The sequence below is a fragment of the Chiloscyllium plagiosum genome, unplaced genomic scaffold (assembly GCF_037043375.1).
Source record: "Chiloscyllium plagiosum isolate Xiang-an unplaced genomic scaffold, Cpla_swu_hap1 HiC_scaffold_10, whole genome shotgun sequence".
In the NCBI taxonomy this organism is placed as follows: domain Eukaryota; kingdom Metazoa; phylum Chordata; class Chondrichthyes; order Orectolobiformes; family Hemiscylliidae; genus Chiloscyllium; species Chiloscyllium plagiosum.
In genome coordinates this window covers 65,161,191-65,178,189 of record NW_028270148.1, presented here as the reverse complement: position 1 = coordinate 65,178,189, position 16,999 = coordinate 65,161,191, and the positions used below count along the sequence as shown (strand labels likewise).

The 16,999-nt window shown below is 37.6% G+C and overlaps 2 protein-coding genes across 8 annotated transcripts in view; one reads left to right on the top strand and one right to left on the bottom strand.

Annotated features, from left to right (window-relative positions):
• Positions 1-6,126, top strand: part of fancl (FA complementation group L) — an 89,188-nt gene extending 83,062 nt beyond the window's left edge. For all 4 annotated transcript variants that reach the window (XM_087991404.1, XM_043696040.2, XM_043696041.2 and 1 more), the window contains one exon: positions 5,794-6,126. In XM_087991404.1, the coding sequence (XP_087847530.1) occupies positions 5,794-5,829 (36 nt within the window). In that variant the 3' untranslated portion in view covers positions 5,830-6,126. The remainder of the gene's footprint in view (positions 1-5,793) is intronic.
• LOC122552887 (serine/threonine-protein kinase VRK1-like) overlaps positions 5,543-16,999 on the bottom strand; it is a 111,088-nt gene continuing 99,631 nt past the window's right edge. For all 4 annotated transcript variants that reach the window (XM_087991401.1, XM_043696034.2, XM_087991402.1 and 1 more), the window contains one exon: positions 5,543-6,714. In XM_087991401.1, the coding sequence (XP_087847527.1) occupies positions 6,253-6,714 (462 nt within the window). In that variant the 3' untranslated portion in view covers positions 5,543-6,252. The remainder of the gene's footprint in view (positions 6,715-16,999) is intronic.

Sequence of the window (16,999 nt, the reverse complement as noted above, 5' to 3'; positions counted from 1 at the left end):
CATCACAGATGTTAGCCTTCAGCCAATTTAATTCACTCCACATGATATAAAGAAACAGTTGAACTTGGTGCAAATGTTATGAGCCCTGAAAGCATTCCAACAATGGCAGTGAAGACTTGTGCTCCAGAACAAGGATGCCTCTGTTTGACCTGTTTCAGCACAGTTACAAGAGTGGCAATACTCACCAATCTGGAAATTATTCAACTATATCCTTTTCACAAAACCAGGTCAAATTCATCCTGGTCAATTATAACACCATCAGTCTACTTGCAATTATCAGAATAGTGATATCAGATGGCACAAACTCAACAATAACCTGCTCATTTTCACTCAGTTGGGCTCATCCAGGCTTCCCCCTTCATCACAGACTCGGTCCAAACATGGACAAAAAAAGTCAAGCTCAAATGAGGATGACTGCCTTTGAACGAGTGTGGCATCAATGCGCTTGATCAAAACTGGAGCCAATAGGAATCTGGGAGAAAACTGTGCTGGTTGGAGTCATACCTGGACCAAAGGATAATGGTTTTGGTTGTTGAAGATCAATCATCTCCATTCCAGGACATCACTGCAGGAGTTTTAGGTAGTACCCTAGACCCAATCAGCTCCAACTGCTTAATTAATAAACTTTCCTCTATCATAAAGCCTAAATTAGGGATGTGCATGGATGATTATACAATGTTTAGCACATTCACGACTCTTTGGATGCTGAAGCAGTTGCCCATGTGCTGTAAGGCCTGGACAGTATTCTGACTCGGGCTGATAAGTGGCAAGTAACATTTGTGCCACACAAGTAACAAGCAATAAAGACCTCCAACAAGAGCAAATCCAATTGTCACCCCATGATATAGCACTGCCATTACTGAATTCCCCCGCATCCTGGGGTTTCTATTGACCAGAAACTGAATTGGATAGCCATATAAGTACTGTGGCTACAGGAACAGATTGGAAGTTGGGAATTCTGCCAAAAGTAACTCACCACCTGATTCCACAAAGCTTGCCTACCATTTGTGAGACACAAGTTACTTGCCTGGATGAGTGCTATTCCAACAATACTCAGGAAACTTGACACCATCCAAGACAAACCAGCCAACTCGATTGACACTGCATCCACTAATTTCAACATTCGCTTCCTTCACATCCGAGAGCATTGGCAGTATTGTGTACCATCTACAAGATGCATTGTAACAACTCTCATCAAGGCTCGATAGACAGCACCTTCCAAACACACCGTCTTTACTACCTAGAATGAACACTACCCAAATGCAAGATCCCCTCCAAGCCACAAATCATCTCATTTAAAACTATATTGCTATTCTTTCACAGTCGCTGGGACAAAATCCTGGACTCATTCCTTAACAATATTGTGGATGTAATTGAATGGACTGTATCAGTTCACAAAAGTGGCTTGCCACCACCTTCTCAAGGGAAATTTGAGATGGTAAATAAATGCTGGTCTGGTCAGCAACAACCTCATCCCATGAATAAATGAAAAAAAATCCTGATTTAGTGTAACTAAATCAGTTTCTGTTTCAGTAAGTTTTTCCAAAGAAAATTCTGTTTACAAATTTTAATCTGAAGCCAAACCTACCTGGAACACATGCTGATGCACCCATCATTTTCTGTTCATTTAACATGAATGTAAGGAAAAATGTTGGCTTCATCTGTATGAATGGTTTCAGTTATTAAGTGTTTCTCGTTGTCAAGGGTTCTATATCAAGTGTACACAAGTGGAAAATTTTGTGCTTTAGTTTCTAGGCTTTTCTGTGGAATGGCCATTTTACTCTGTCACAAAAATGGTGAAATACAGTCAACTGTGATATTGGTTAGGTGGAAATTTTCACAGGAAAAACAAGGCTGAAGTGAATGTCCAGATGAGAATTGGAAAATAATTACCTGAAAAGCATATTCAAAAGATATGTTCTTCACTTTTCAGCTAATTGGCAGAACATTATAAATATATTTCCAATATGTGTTATGGTATTGATCTATTATTAAAGATGAATGTTTAGCCTTCAACTCTAAAATGCTAGGAATGTGCCTTAAAATCTAAGTTAGAAAGACATACCCCACTAATTATATTTTTCCTCTTGTGCTGTATACAGCTTTTTTTAATATCATGATATTGCATAGTAGAGGAGGAAGTTGGTTCCTTATTGAAACTTGATTTCTGTTCAATGACAATACTGAGCTCTTTGATCAGTTACCTAAAAATGGAGAAGTTTTGTTTTTTTTAGTATATTTACAAATGTTATAATCCATCTGTAACTCTAGATTTTAATCTGCTTTCTTTATGTGGAAAAGTCTGCTGTCTTAATCTACAAAAACTGAAACAGACACTTTGTCTGTATTTTAACTTCATGTTCATGTTTTCTAAAGTGCCAAATGTTCTTGTTGAGTATTGAAGGTGTATGGAGAGCATGAAAGACTGAGAAATTGGATCAGCTGGTTTGGGCAGATAATTTTAATTTTCTGTTGTAATATTGAATATTTTCATTATTTTGAATAATGCAGCCCAGCATGCAGCATTTGTACAACTACTTCTGTTTTAACCAAGTAAAATATTTGTGGGATTTAAAAACAATAAAAATGGCTTATCAATTCAATTAGATAAACAAGGCAACCTTTTTTGCGTTGTCTTGTGTTATCTCAGAGTCATACAGCACAGGAGAGGCCCTTTGGCCCATTGAGGCTGTCCTGACCGTTATATACTGACCTTACTTTCCAGCATTTGGCCCATAGCCTTAAATGTTAAGAGACTGCAACTGCTCATCCAAGTACTTTATAAAGATTGACGTTTCTGGCCTTTGCTACCCTCCTGTGCAGCGCATTCCAAATTTCCACAAACCTTTGGGGGAAAAGTTTTCTTTTATCCTCAAATCCTCTCTAAACCTGCCCTTCACCTTATTTTTATACCGCCTCTTTATTGACCCTTCAACTAAGTACTACAACTGCTTCCTATTCATCGTGCCCATGCTGCTCATAATCTTAAACACTTTATCCAGATCTCTCCTCAACCTTCTCTACCCGAAGGCAAACCGTCAGAGACTATCCAGCCTCTCTTCATACCTAACATACTCCATCCCAGGCAACATCCTGATGAATGTCTTCTGCACACTCTCCAGTACAATCACATCCATCCTACAGTGTGCTGACCAGAACTGCACACAGTACTCCAGCTGTGGCCTCGCAAAAATTTTGTACAGCTCCAAAATAACCTGCCTGCTCTTATAATCCATGCCATGACTGATAAAGTCAACTGTCCCGTGTGCCCTCCTAACTATCCTGTTACCCGGTCATGACCCTTTCAGGGATCTGTCGATAAACATCCCAAGATCCCTCTGTATTATGAGCTTCCTAGTGTCCTGCCATTTGTTGAGTACTCTCTTGTCTTGTTACTTCTTCCAAAGTGCATCACTTCACACATCTGTGTTATAGTCCATCTGCTACTGATATGCCCATCTGACCAACCTGGTTATATCTTCCTGTAACATAAGACCTTGTCCGCACTATTAACTACACTGCCAATCTCTGTGTTATCCACAAACTTATTTGCCAACCTTCCCAACATTCTCCTCTATATCATTCACATATCTTACAAACAATAAGGGACCCAACACTGATGACTGTGCTTTGCCACTGGACACAGCCTCCAGACACACACAGTTTTCAAGTACAACCCTCTATCTCCTGCCACTAAGTCAATTTTGAATCTGACTTGCTACATTATCCTAGATCCAATGTGGTTTTTACCTCCATTGTTTCCTATGTGGAAATTTGACAAAGGCTTTCCAAAATTCCACATAAATATAACAGCTGCAGTATCCTCATGTACATATCTGATCACCTCAAAAAGTTTTCATCAGATTTGTTCTGATAAAGCCACATTGACTATTCCTGATCAAATCTCACCTTTCAATGAATTACTTTCTTCAGAATTTTCTCCAATAGTTGAATTGCAATTGATGTGAGAGTTGTTGGTTTGGAATTCCCTGGTTTATCTCTAGCAGCTTTGGGACAGAGCTCCTGTAATTTCCTCCCTCACCTCCCACAGCAATCTGGAATACAACAAATCTGGATCAGGATAGTCACCTGATGAAGGAGCATCGCTCCGAAAGCTAGTGTGCTTCCAATTAAACCTGTTGGACTATAACCTGGTATTGTCTGATTTTTAACTGAATATTCCTAGACATTCAGGGTTCCCTGGCCTCTTTGCTGGTATGTTTCATCTTAAAGGGAACATTATGGGTCAGTATTTCCTTTTCCATTTCCTTTTGAAATGTCTCCCACTGTTCTGCAATAGATTTTCCTACAAGTTCCTGCTGCCAGTCTACTTTGGCCAGATCCTGCCTTATTTTAATTAAAACCTGCCTTCCTCAGCCCAAACCTTTTTTGCAGACCATCCTTTTCCTTTCCATAACAAACTTAAAATGTAGTGTAGTCATCGCTGTTATTAAAATACTCTCCCACTGCCACCTTGACCACATGTCCAGCTTTGTTCCCCAGAATTTGCTGCAGCACTGCATCACCTCTTGTTTGACTTCTGACATGTTGACATAAAGAGCTCTCCTGGATATATGTCAATAAATCCACACCCTCTAAATTCATTACACTATGATCATTCAAATTAATGTTAGGGAAGTTGAAATCCTCCAATATAATTACCCTGTTATTATTACTTTTACACATCGAGAAATGTGACTCCCATTTTTATTCTTAAGCTCGATCCACAAAGCCTTTTTCGAAGACCCTTCCAAGATGTTGTCCTTCCTTATTGTAGTCACTAACTCCTTAATTAATAATGCAACACTACCCTTTTACATCCTCCCCTATTCTGCTTGAACATCGTTTCCCCAGAATGTTGAGATGCCAACTCTGCCCCTCCCTCCACTACATCTCTGTGGTACCAACAACATTGCTGGAAACTCAACGTGGCTGAACTCCTGCCTTGGTTCTTTTACTATAGTATGCTTTGTCTCTATTGTACTAATGCTGTATTCTCTCCCTCTGTCAAACTAATTTAAATTCCTCCCAGCAGCATTAACAAACCCACCCACAAGGTCCCATTCAGTTGCAGGTGCAGACCGACCCACTTGTACAGGTCCTACCTTCCCCAGAAACCGTCCCAGTACTCCAGGAATCTAGAACCCTCCCTTTTTGCACCAATTGTTGAGACTTGTGCTCAAGTTAAATGATATAGCTTTTTGGTTGCTTTTAAACACTTCTTGCTTTTTTATAACAGTGCAAAGCATTTTATAACCTAGTCTTTTCCACCAAATCCAAATAATTTAAGTACAAATAGTACCTTCACTGTCAAATTATCAGTGCTTCCTCAAATGATTTACATCTGTGTAACATAGTATGATCTTGCTTGCTCCTTTATTAATTATATTTTAATTTGGTAACTTTTGAAAGAACAGTGCTTTAGAAGTTATACAAATTTTTGAAATAATTTGAAGTTTACTTGGAAAGAAGATGTTGTGACTGTAGAATGCTATTGGTTAGTTAATCAAACAATAAGCAAATAAACAGACTGCATTCAGTGTTTAAATTTCTTATTTCACAAGTTAGCCATTTATCAATACATTATGAACAAGAAGATTTCTTTGGCATAACATTAAGGACTTGTTTTATCCTGAGTTCTCAAATTATTTTACCTAAAGAAATCAAGTAGTTTGTTATACAACAAATCACCAGTCCTTAAAGATGACATCATTATCACATTGTTTTGTGGTAAACAGTAACAAAATAATGCAGGAAAGTTTCCATTCTTAATTTTTCTTCCCCTTTCTTTAGCCAATTACAGTAAAGATGACTATCAAGAAATCCTAACCACGGTTGTGTGAAGATTCTTCATATGAATATTTGTTAACAAGATGTCTAGTTTCTGAAGTTGACAACCATGTTAAGAAATTTATTAATCTACTCCTAATTGTAAGAAGATTAACCTTGTATATCTGGCAGCTTATAAACTTGATTTAATGAATGCTGTGATTGCATACACTAATTTGTCATAACTGCAAATAGTTAATACAATTCTTGTGATAAAAAGAATTTCAAAATCCCATGTAACAAAAGCTGAATCAGATTTATTCTGTCGCCATAAATAAACTGATGATGTAGAGTGTTCTTAATAGTGCTAAATTTAGTCTGTCTATTCAATAGCTTTATGCAAAAGAGACTGTTAAACTGTCTGAAAAGTTAACTTATTACACAGCACAGAAAGAGTGACGGCTCTGATAAATTGTACAGTACTTAAAAAAACATGATTACTAGGATAATCGATACTATCAAGACAAGAACCGCAAAACCATATAGTAAGACATCTGATTTTATTCGGATTTGATCCTGGAACATGATGGAAGGTACTGTTGGCTCAGTCACTCTTGTTTCCTTCTGAACAGTCATTGTGACCTCTGGTTTACTGTAAGTAAGCTGAGGACCTCTTGGAAGTTCAGTTGGACCAATTATTCTAGCTTTATTCTGAACAGTCATTGTGACCTCTGGTTTCCTAACCTTGACCTGAGGTGATATTGAAGATTCAAATAAACCAGTCATTTTTGGTTTGTTTTGTACAGTCATTGTGACCTCTGCTTTTCTATCCCTTAGCTTCAGTGAAGCTGCATGTTCGACATTACGCAGTGTGCTACTTTTCTCTTTTGTCGATTTTGGTTCGTGTTGAGTTTGTCGTCTTGTTTTGTGTCTTGTTACAGCTGCCTGTACGAGAAATTTATTATACACATTAAAATGATGAAAAGTAATAGATGTCATTGAAAATGATACATAACTCAAGACCACAACTAAGTTCTTTAATTGTTTATTAGAGTAGAAAATGTTATTGTAACTTCTTCATATTGTATCTAAAGTTATTTGAGAAAATTGCATTTCCAAGTGCAATAAGTTTTAACAATATCACTCGAAAGTTTGAATGTCCTGACTATATGCTACTGTTTTTCCACCAAAGAAATACAGCATTTATTTTACCATAAAGTATCAAGATACCACATAAGTTACATTACAAATGTTTTAAAAATGCAAGACGATGACTAACTAGTAGATTTTGTAAAAGGAAAAAAAAATTGCAATATGTTTCTGGTAACATTTTAAAATGAAAAATACATAGTTTAGTGAAGTCTCCATATTAAAGTCAAAGTCTTGAAGTAAATCATAAAATGAAACTTTTGTTTTTGTAATATTACATATTGATTTGTGAATTGGGAGGTGCTTTTTCCAGCTTGTTTAAAGATGTTGATGAAGTTGAACCAACTAATGTTGATAAACTGTGATGAAAAGCACTGAAGAACATCCCTATCACACCATCACAAATCCATTCAATCCATGACATAGGCACTTTGTTTTTGTAGAGAAGAATGGTTCCATCATCTTTAAGTAATAAGCCAAGAGACCATCGTGAACTATTAAATTTTCATGTGTTCATCATTAAGTTACATAACAGCTGCTAATGGCTATGCGATTATTAGCAATGAGTTCTTACACTTGATTTTTGGAGGATGTACAAGTAAGTGATAGTACCAGCCTGGGAGAGCAGGTAACTGGCTCAGTCAGTAGAGCTATCCTTGAGAAGGGTGTGTGTGTTTGTGTTCAAGTCCCATTCCATTAGAGTCGACCACAAAATTAAAGTTGACAATGTAATACTTAGGAGATGCTGCTGGAACTGTCGTCTTTCATGTTAAAAGAAGTTCATGTTAAAATGAAGTTGCTTGTGCCAGCTCTGATAGAAGTATATGATTCTATGAAAATATCTGAAGAATGCTGCTGCAAGTTACTTACTTCAACTTTTATATTTACAGCTGTGACAGGAAAGTTCTGTTCTTAGTGATGAAAGGTGTTCTATAAATGCAAGCTCACAAAAAGAAAACACTCTAGTTAAGAAAAAAATCTTTCCATGATTTTAAATTAATTTTAAAAAGGAAATCAAGATTTTGACTAATCAATCAATATGACATGGACAATTATAACCAGAATGTAGCTAACTTTTAAATAAGATCGGCCTGGAACTACATTCGTTAAAAAGACGGACGTACAGATTTATTTGTCTATTCAGTTGCTGAACGGTTTGGTATAATGACAACTTTATAGTTGGGAATTTCCTCAAATTTTTCATCAGCTGTTAGAAGAATCCTAGATACCACTTTTATGAGCATTAATGAGGTTTTCATTGTACTTCTAAGAAAATTACAATAACTGAGGAAATTCCTGCTGCATGTATTTTTTTGTGGCAATATTTAAACTTCAAAGTGTTGCACTCTTCAAATTCACCATTTATCTGATATATGATTCATCTTAATTCCTCACACTGCTGGTCCTTTTAAGGCAATGATGGTGTAAATTAGACGTCTTGCAATAGGTCAGCTAAAACTGACATTGGATCTGAGTTATGAATTCAAACCTAAGTTCAAACATAGACATATTTTGAAGTATTTTGTTTAAGGTAAAACAGGGGTCCTGAAAAGGGGGGTGTTAACTGTCCTAAATTCTGCCCAGATTCACTCCCTTGCAATGGGGCATAGGCCCTGGTCAAATCCCATAAAACTTCAACTATCCATTTTCACACCAGGACACGATGGTTAGCTGCTCTTTTTGGCTACAGACTTTGATTTAGAGGTTCTGGAGTGAAAGAGAAATTCTTGGACAGGAAGACCAAAAGTAGCTGCTCTTATACCAGGAAGAGGAAAAGACTATTTTGAAACAAAAACAGAAATTACTGGAAAAACTTATTGTTAGTAGAATGCTGACATAAACAGATTCTCCGTTTGACAAGATGGAATTTCTAGAGTTTGAGGGGCCAAGAAGGACACCCCTTGGAAGGTGGTCAATGAAACTCCGGAGAATGGGTAAAGAACATCAGAGGATTCACCCTGATGTGCTGGGGAGAAGGGAGCCCTTCAAGGCCACATATGTTTAGTGTGTGCCATAACACATAAACATAGTATGGGGTTTTTGACAGTGCTAATTCATTCTTTTTTATCTGCAGTTTAATGTATTAAGTTGCCTAGTAAATAATGTTTAGCCTATGTTGTTGCAGTGAAAGTCTTAATTTGTGAAATCTTGTTTGATACTTTGTATTGGTTACTGGAAATGCAATGCAGGCTTCTCCTGGCATAAAAGTTAATTTAAAATGATCTCCTGACCACTTCAGCTGCAACACCAGCTGAAACTAGGTACAGTAGGCAAGGCACATCTCTGCCCATTCGAGTCTGAAATTGTTATCCAGTCCTAATATCTGCACATCTGAGGTCAGAAAAGGTAATTAACGCTTCAATATATACCTCTGCAATTTTGCACTAAGTTTCAATTTCTATGTTGAAATCAAATTAAATGATTGTCAGGTACCCTTGTTATGTTTGATTCTCTAGTTATTTCAGCCACAAGCCCACATCCCCAACACATAATACCATGGCTTAGAAAGAAAATTCAAGTGATAGAGGATGAGTATTTATTTTAGCCTTGTTGCAAGTTTGTGCAGTGCAAACATTTATTACAGTACAATTTATGGCAACATCAATACATGAGAATTATTATTTTTAGCATTTTCAGTTTTTATAGCTTGTTTTGATATTGGCAGAGGTAACAATGGTGGCTAGATACTTGTCCTTCTTTGAATATCACTTTGTCCTTGTTTGAATGTCATTTTGTGATCTTAAAGAAATTTGAAAATCTGCCACCCATCAGAAGGATGACAGTTGCAGCAAAAATGATGGTAATTAACTTTACTATTTTTTACCTAATCATCAGACAAACATTCAGCATGGGCAGTAATCTGGCAGAGAATTTTGTTCGGCAATTAATAATTCAGCCAATTTCATTCCATTGAAATCTCACATTGTCTGATGTAAACTTCAGTGCATACCAGAACATTAATGCTTGATTTGTATTCAAACTAAGTTTAATACTGCTAGAGTTGCTTGGTCTGCTACTGGGAAGATCACAGCCATGACAACCTTCCTACAGCTTTCCCCATCTATGTTTGAAAGAACATCGATTAAGCAAAATTCAAGATTAGATTAGATTACAGTGTGGGAACAGGCCCTTCGGCCCAACAAGTCCACATCGACCCTCTGAAGAGCAACCCACCTACATTTACCCCTTCACCTAACACTATGGGCAATTTAGCATAGCCAATTCACCTAACCTGCACATTTTTGGACTGTGGGAGGAAACCGGAGCACCCAGAGGAAACTCACGCAAGCACGGGAAGAATGTGCAAACTCCACACAGACAATTACCTGAGGTGGGAATTGAACCTGGGTCTCTGGCACTGTGAGGCAGCAGTGCTAACCACTGTGCCACCCAAAATTCCAAAACTAACTCCAGCCAAAATTTAAAGGAGACACATCTTTAGTTCCAGGACTCCATTGCAGTCAATTTTTGGATTTGTCTAAGTCGTTCAGACTTGATACTGAGTATTGGTAACTGTTGGTAGGCAATGCTGGAGATTTCCACAGAAATCATCTACAATATACAGGTTAAAGTGGAAAATTGACATTCTGGTAGGGCTTTCTGCTCACATGTCTTGGGCAGTCACTGGTACCAACATACCCTCTAATGTTCTTGTTGTGTACAGGTGTTTTTAAATCTTTTGTGCACAGCAACTTAAAGGTCCAGCTTGTGTGAAGCTTTTAGGTTGTGCATAATTGGGATGGGTACAGTTTTGGTGAACTGGTCAAACCAACATTATTTTAGCTGCAACATTTGCCTATGCCAGAAATAGCTGTGGGAGGTCAGGCAGGTAGTCTGGAGGGAAAAGAACACTTGTGGGGCAAGACTGTGTAGTCACACTGATAAACTGCATTCTATAAGGGGAACATTTAAAATGTAAATATTCATAAAAAGCTTTGCTGAATGAAGAACAAGCTGCAATGAAAATTAGTAATGTTGAACAATGTGATAGTTGTTCCTGTCACTATTTTTGCACATGTTAAATAACTAGTGGAAACAGAATATTCTTTTTTACATTGTCAAAGTTGTTCATAGTTTTTAATACCTCACCAAGGTCACCTTTTAATCTTCTCTGCTCCAAGGAGAAAAAGCCCAATTTCACTAATCTGTCCTTGTATCCAGAATCCCTCATTCCTGGTCTCATTCTAATAAATCTTCTTTGCACTTACTCCAGGGCTTTGAGCAGGGAAGGACGTTAAACTGAAAACAGTACTCCAAAGGTGGACAGACCATTTATTTGTAGAGATGTAGCATCACTTCCACTTTTTGTTTTACTCTATGCCTCTCATTTATCGGAACCACTTGGCTGCCTTAACAACTATTTTAACGTTCCTGGCTACCTTCAAAGAATTATGCACTTCAACCCTCAGGTCCCTCTGCTCCTGTACTTGCTTCAAATTGAACCTGTATTATCTCTCCATGTTTCTTCTACCAAAATGCATCTCCTCACATTTCTCTGCATTGAAAATCATCTGCCTAAGTGTCTACACATTTTGAAGACTTTATTATTTCAGTCAACTTTTAAATGAAAGCCATTCCACTCTGACCTTAAGTTCATATGGACCATCTCAGCCCTTAAACCCCTCATCTTCCACCTTGGGACCCTTCCATCACACGGCATTAACATCGACCTTCCCAGCTACATTTCCCCCCAGCCCCAATCCCTATTTATCTCTCAGCCCCCTTGCCCCTCTACATTCCTGATGAAGGGCTTGTGCCTGAAATGCCAACTCCCCTACTCCTCGGATGCTGCTCAACTGCTGTGTTTTTCCAGCGCCACACCTTTCGACTCTGACTCTCCAGCATCGGCAGTCCTCACTTTCTCCTTTATTCCTAAAGTGGCGTTCAAATTACTTCTCCCACACGAGAGACAGAAAATCAAAACCAAAGACTATGAGGCAGTACCCAATCTTTTAAAAGCGTTTCTACAATTTTCAATAAAATAATCATTTAATTTCTGAAATGAATGCTGCCAGAGATCCAGTCAGTGTGTTTAAAACATCTTGTTGGGTTTGAACTTAGTTTAAATAAACTCTGAACCTGTGACCGCTGAATTGAATTTTAATACTACTCAATTGTATTGCTGTGTGTAATTTAATTACAAACTATGTTGTCTGTTGTTCCACTCATTGGAAACAAATACCGCTTACTGGATCATTTAGTTATAACAATGTCAAGGTCTATACTTTATAAAGAATACCTTTTACATAAAGAGCTGAGCTAATCTTTTAAATTTATACTTCAGTCACGCCTAATTTAACAGGAGTACGCATGAGTCAATAATTAAATGCATTTTCTTCTTCAGTTGGCCATTTCTGATTTTTTTTCTGCTCTGACATACATTACCCTGACAATAACCTTTACTAATTCAGCATTACTTTGTGTTATGCTCACATATTGTCAGCTATTTTGCTGAACATTCGACTAATTCTAAACTACACAACCAATGCACATCTAACTGACATTCCTTTTCTCAGATGTATCCAATTTGTATCACTTAAAGTAATGAATATCTCCCAAATGCAATTTTCATTCATTTAATTAATATCCCTGCACTTAACATTCTATGGCATCCACTATATCTGAATGATGAGATTGAAAAGTCTCACTATGTTGGATCACAGGCTTCATTCGAATGGAGACCGTGAGGTGAGAGAGCCCAAAATCAAAGAACAGTAGAACATCTGTTGCTGTCATCACAAGAGCCTTCAGTCAACTGGGCCTTGGTTCAATACCCAGGACAGGGATCGAGGTTTCACGTTTGTGAATCATGGTTGAGAGTGAAGGCAACCAGTACCTTTAAGATGGGATCAGGATGAACACCTCCCAGCTCTATCTTCAGCTAAGTACAATCATCTTTTCTGAGCATAATGTGATTACTCAGCCTGGTTTCTTTGAAGTGACTGGCAGGGCAAGAAATCTGGAAATGAGGGGACTGCAGCTTAATTGCACAGTGCAGAGGTTCAAATGCCTGCATCAGACAAATAAATATTTTTATCTTTATACTGTTTTGGCAAGCAATGCTTTGCTGGATCGGAAAGCCTTTGTGCATGCTATTGAATCCAGGCATGTCCAGAAAACAGGCACAGCACAGACCAATTTTTGCAAAACTCCTTTTCCTAGTTGTCCATAAATGACCTTCCCGATTAAATACAGACTCAGTTTTATTATTCATTCTGTCACATTCTAAACCCAGCTCACAACTGATCACTGACATGCAGACATTCAGCATGAATATCTTCTCCCATGAATTTATTCACTGTCTATAAAGTAAGTTGGATTAACTATCATTCTGCATAAAAGTAAACTTGAATACAACAGTTTCACAAACCAACCTATTTGTAACTATAATGTTAGCAGAGAATTTTAAAGTCATGGCAGCATAGAGTTTAATTTTCTGTCTCGAGTGTTTATGAAGCATTAATATTCCAGACAATAAACTCCATATACACCACACAAATGTCTTTTTGGATTTTTTTTTAAGCTGTGATATCAATGCCCTTTGCAAAAATGTGCATGCACACAGTGTAACCCCATTTCCGATCTGCAATGGAAAAGCAAACCCATTCTTTAAAACTGCGTAAGCCCACACTGATAATTGATTGAAGCTCTGTTTCAAAGAAGTTCAAACCTCGAGTAAGGAAAATGGCTCATAAATAACAGGCTCTGGATTTTAGATGGCACACTTCCAAACAGATAATGACCAGAGAGACACCAGTGGGCCGAGGTCAGTTGTAAGTAGTGTAACCTTTGAGGGCTTGCACTCAGTTGGTTAAAGTCCAGACCACTTTGAAGTAGTTTCGACTTCAGTGCTTTTTTTAAGCATGACAAATGAGGGGCACAGTTCAGAGGCTCTCAATATCTGCAGTTGCAAAGACAAGTAAATCAACCTTCCTTCACTTTTACTATCTTGTACATTGTTGCTCTTATAAAATTTACTAACCTACTAAACATAATTCCAGGTTGGAAGCTGATGTGTAAGACATAGCCCTCTATAAATTCAAGTATTTACACTGCAGCAAAATAAAATTGCAGCAATTGGTACCCAATGTATAAAAATCAATACCATTGCTAACATAAAGTCAATGACAATTCAATGTTAGTGAAATGTATTCAAATTTCTGGCTGTGCCTTTATCTTCCTTTCCTCAAATTAGAAATTGTGGATTGAATCTTACCACAAATTGGCCAAGTGTCAGTTTCGTCAGGTTTCATGGAAGGTTTCTCTCTGTGATGCCTAGCGAGATTCCCCACGGGATGTTAACCCATCTCATAAGGCTCCATATCCCTAAAACTTCCCTCATTCAACACTGGCTAGATTCTCCCATTTGAAGGCGGAGGTAAGTGCGATTGCTGGGATATCCTTGGATTGCTGGCACCAGTGACAAGTTTGACTCCCAGTCAGGTACAGCATTGACAATCCATACTCTTCTTTTACCACCAATGTGGCACAGCTGACATTTCTTTGCACATACAACTGCACGCTCCTACCTCTAGCACTAGGCCACACAGGATACCTGACCACAGCCATATTCCCTCTTACAGCCAAAGCCTATGTCATTCAGGACCAGGGAAAATTGTGCCTATTGTGTCTCATTATGCTTCTCTACGATCGCTATGACTATCAAAACATCCATTTATTGTGCTAATGCGATGGTTCTTTTTAGATTAGATTACCTATAGTGTGGACCCTCCGAAGAGAAAGCCACCCCCCTATATTTACCCCTGACTAATCCACCTAACACTATGGCAATTTAGCATGGCCAATTCACCTAACCTGCACATCTTTGGACTGTGGGAGGAAACCGGAACACCCGGAGGAAACCCATGCAGATACGGGGAGAATGTGCAAACTCCAAACTGACAGTTGCCCGAGGCGGGAATTGAACCCGGGTCCTTGGCACTGTGAGGCAGCAGTGCTAACCACTGAACCACTGGTCTATTTTTATATCATTAGAATCATAGAATCATATAGCACAGAAACAGACCCTTTGGTCCAACCAATCAATGCATACCATTATCCCAAACTAAACTAGCCCACCTATCTGCGCTTGGCCCATATAACTCCAAACATTTCTTGTTCATGTACTTATACAAATGCCTTTTAAACATTGTAACTGTAATCACATCCATCTCTTCTTTTGGATGTTCATAATACATGTGAAACACACTTTATGCAAAAATATTGCCTCATGTCTTTTTAAAATCTTTCTCTTCTCACCTTGAAAATATGCTCTCTACTTTTGAAATTACCCTAACCTAAGGAAAAGACATCTGCCATTCACCTTATCTATATCCGTCATGACATTCTACACAATTAGAGCAAGACTTTTATTCCAGTCTACATTATGCAACAGAAAAAAGTGATTCATATTTTATATTTTCAAACCTGCCACAAGGGCACATAGAACTCCACCTGTCATCTCTAGAAAATAAAGCTACAGACATTACCAGAGTCTTCAAAAAGTCATATTCTAACCCAAGTACGTTTTCTCGAATTACCTTAATTGATCTTACAGCTTAGTGATAGTAAGACTTTCTGAATATGAAAAAGTGGGGTATGCTTTTATGTTCAATGCTTCTAGCAAACAAAACTCTAACAAGAATGCAAAAGTTGAAAACTTAGTTGCATTGGTTTTGTTTTTGTTCTTACTAAGCTGAGGGATTGACAGATGGCATTTTGGGGAAGTTAGACACTCGTCTGTACCCTGTGTCAGATCAGTTGTAGCAAAGGATAAAATAGAAGCAAATCATCCCTTATTTTAGACAATAATCCACTTTGAATTGAACCACGTTTATTGGGATGATCTTGTCTCTCCATGATTGTAAATGTTATTTCCTGAAGACGTTTACAATCATGGAGAGACAAGATCATCCCAATAAATTACTGTTTCTCAAACCAGATCTCAAAAGCAAACATTTAGTATTCAAATTCATGATACCACCTTGTATATCTTCTTTTGTGCTCTGAAATTTTATTCTACGATCTCATTTCAGAGTTGATGCACAGAAAGGACTTTGTTGTAATAGAGATATACTAGGGTTAGTTTAATACTAGTCATAGCAAGAATGAAGTAGTTCTGACAAATATACAAAATAATTGAAATCAATTCAAATAGTTAACAGATCTGAGTTATAGTCATAGTCCTAATAAATTTCCTGCTTGTTATTTGTTTGGAAAACAGAACGGATCCAATGATAAACCAAACAACTACTTAATTTACTACAGTATTTCCCAAAAGACCAAGTAAAATTCCATTTTTTGCACTATCAACCATCCGTGTATATTCCTCTGTTAATATATTTCTGTGCATTGTAAATTAAGTCATTGTCAAACTGGTCTGCAAATATCAATACTACAATTTTTCAGATAAATCTCTCCTGTTGGTTCAAGTTACACTAGATGAAAGCCAAGGTTTGTCTTTGAATGAGCTAATTTATGACTGCACTATAACAGATACAGAAAACAAACCAAAATCAGCACCATCTGTGCAGAGATGTTTTTAACAATATTCATCCACTAGTCAGTCAGACAAATTTGTGAGCAACTTATTTGATATTCGGAGACCTGGATGGTCTAAAGTTAATATTTCAATCCAGTGTTATTACAAAAACAAAAAACTCTTTAAGGATGTAGTAACTATGATATTGATATAGGCACCCAAAACATTTCAAGGGTTTGGAATGGACAGAATGTATATGGAATCCGAAACAAGTCCTTGGGTAAATGTGGATTTTGCTGAAGTTCGCTTAAAAAACTCAAATTGAATATTATTGAAGTTCAAACATCAATTTCCAAACTAATTTTGCAAATAATCAGATTACTGATATTTCTTCCCCCACACCCCCCACATTTAGATACTTTCTCCTTTTTAAAAATATCACAACCGTTGTGATTTTGAATACCTAAATTATATGTCCCCTTCATCTCTTGACTCCTAAGGAGAACAACTCAAGGCCTCTTCACAAAACTGATATCTTTCAACCCCAGTACCACAGCAGTAAATCTCTGCACCCTCTTTTAGCTCTGGATGTGCTGTGTG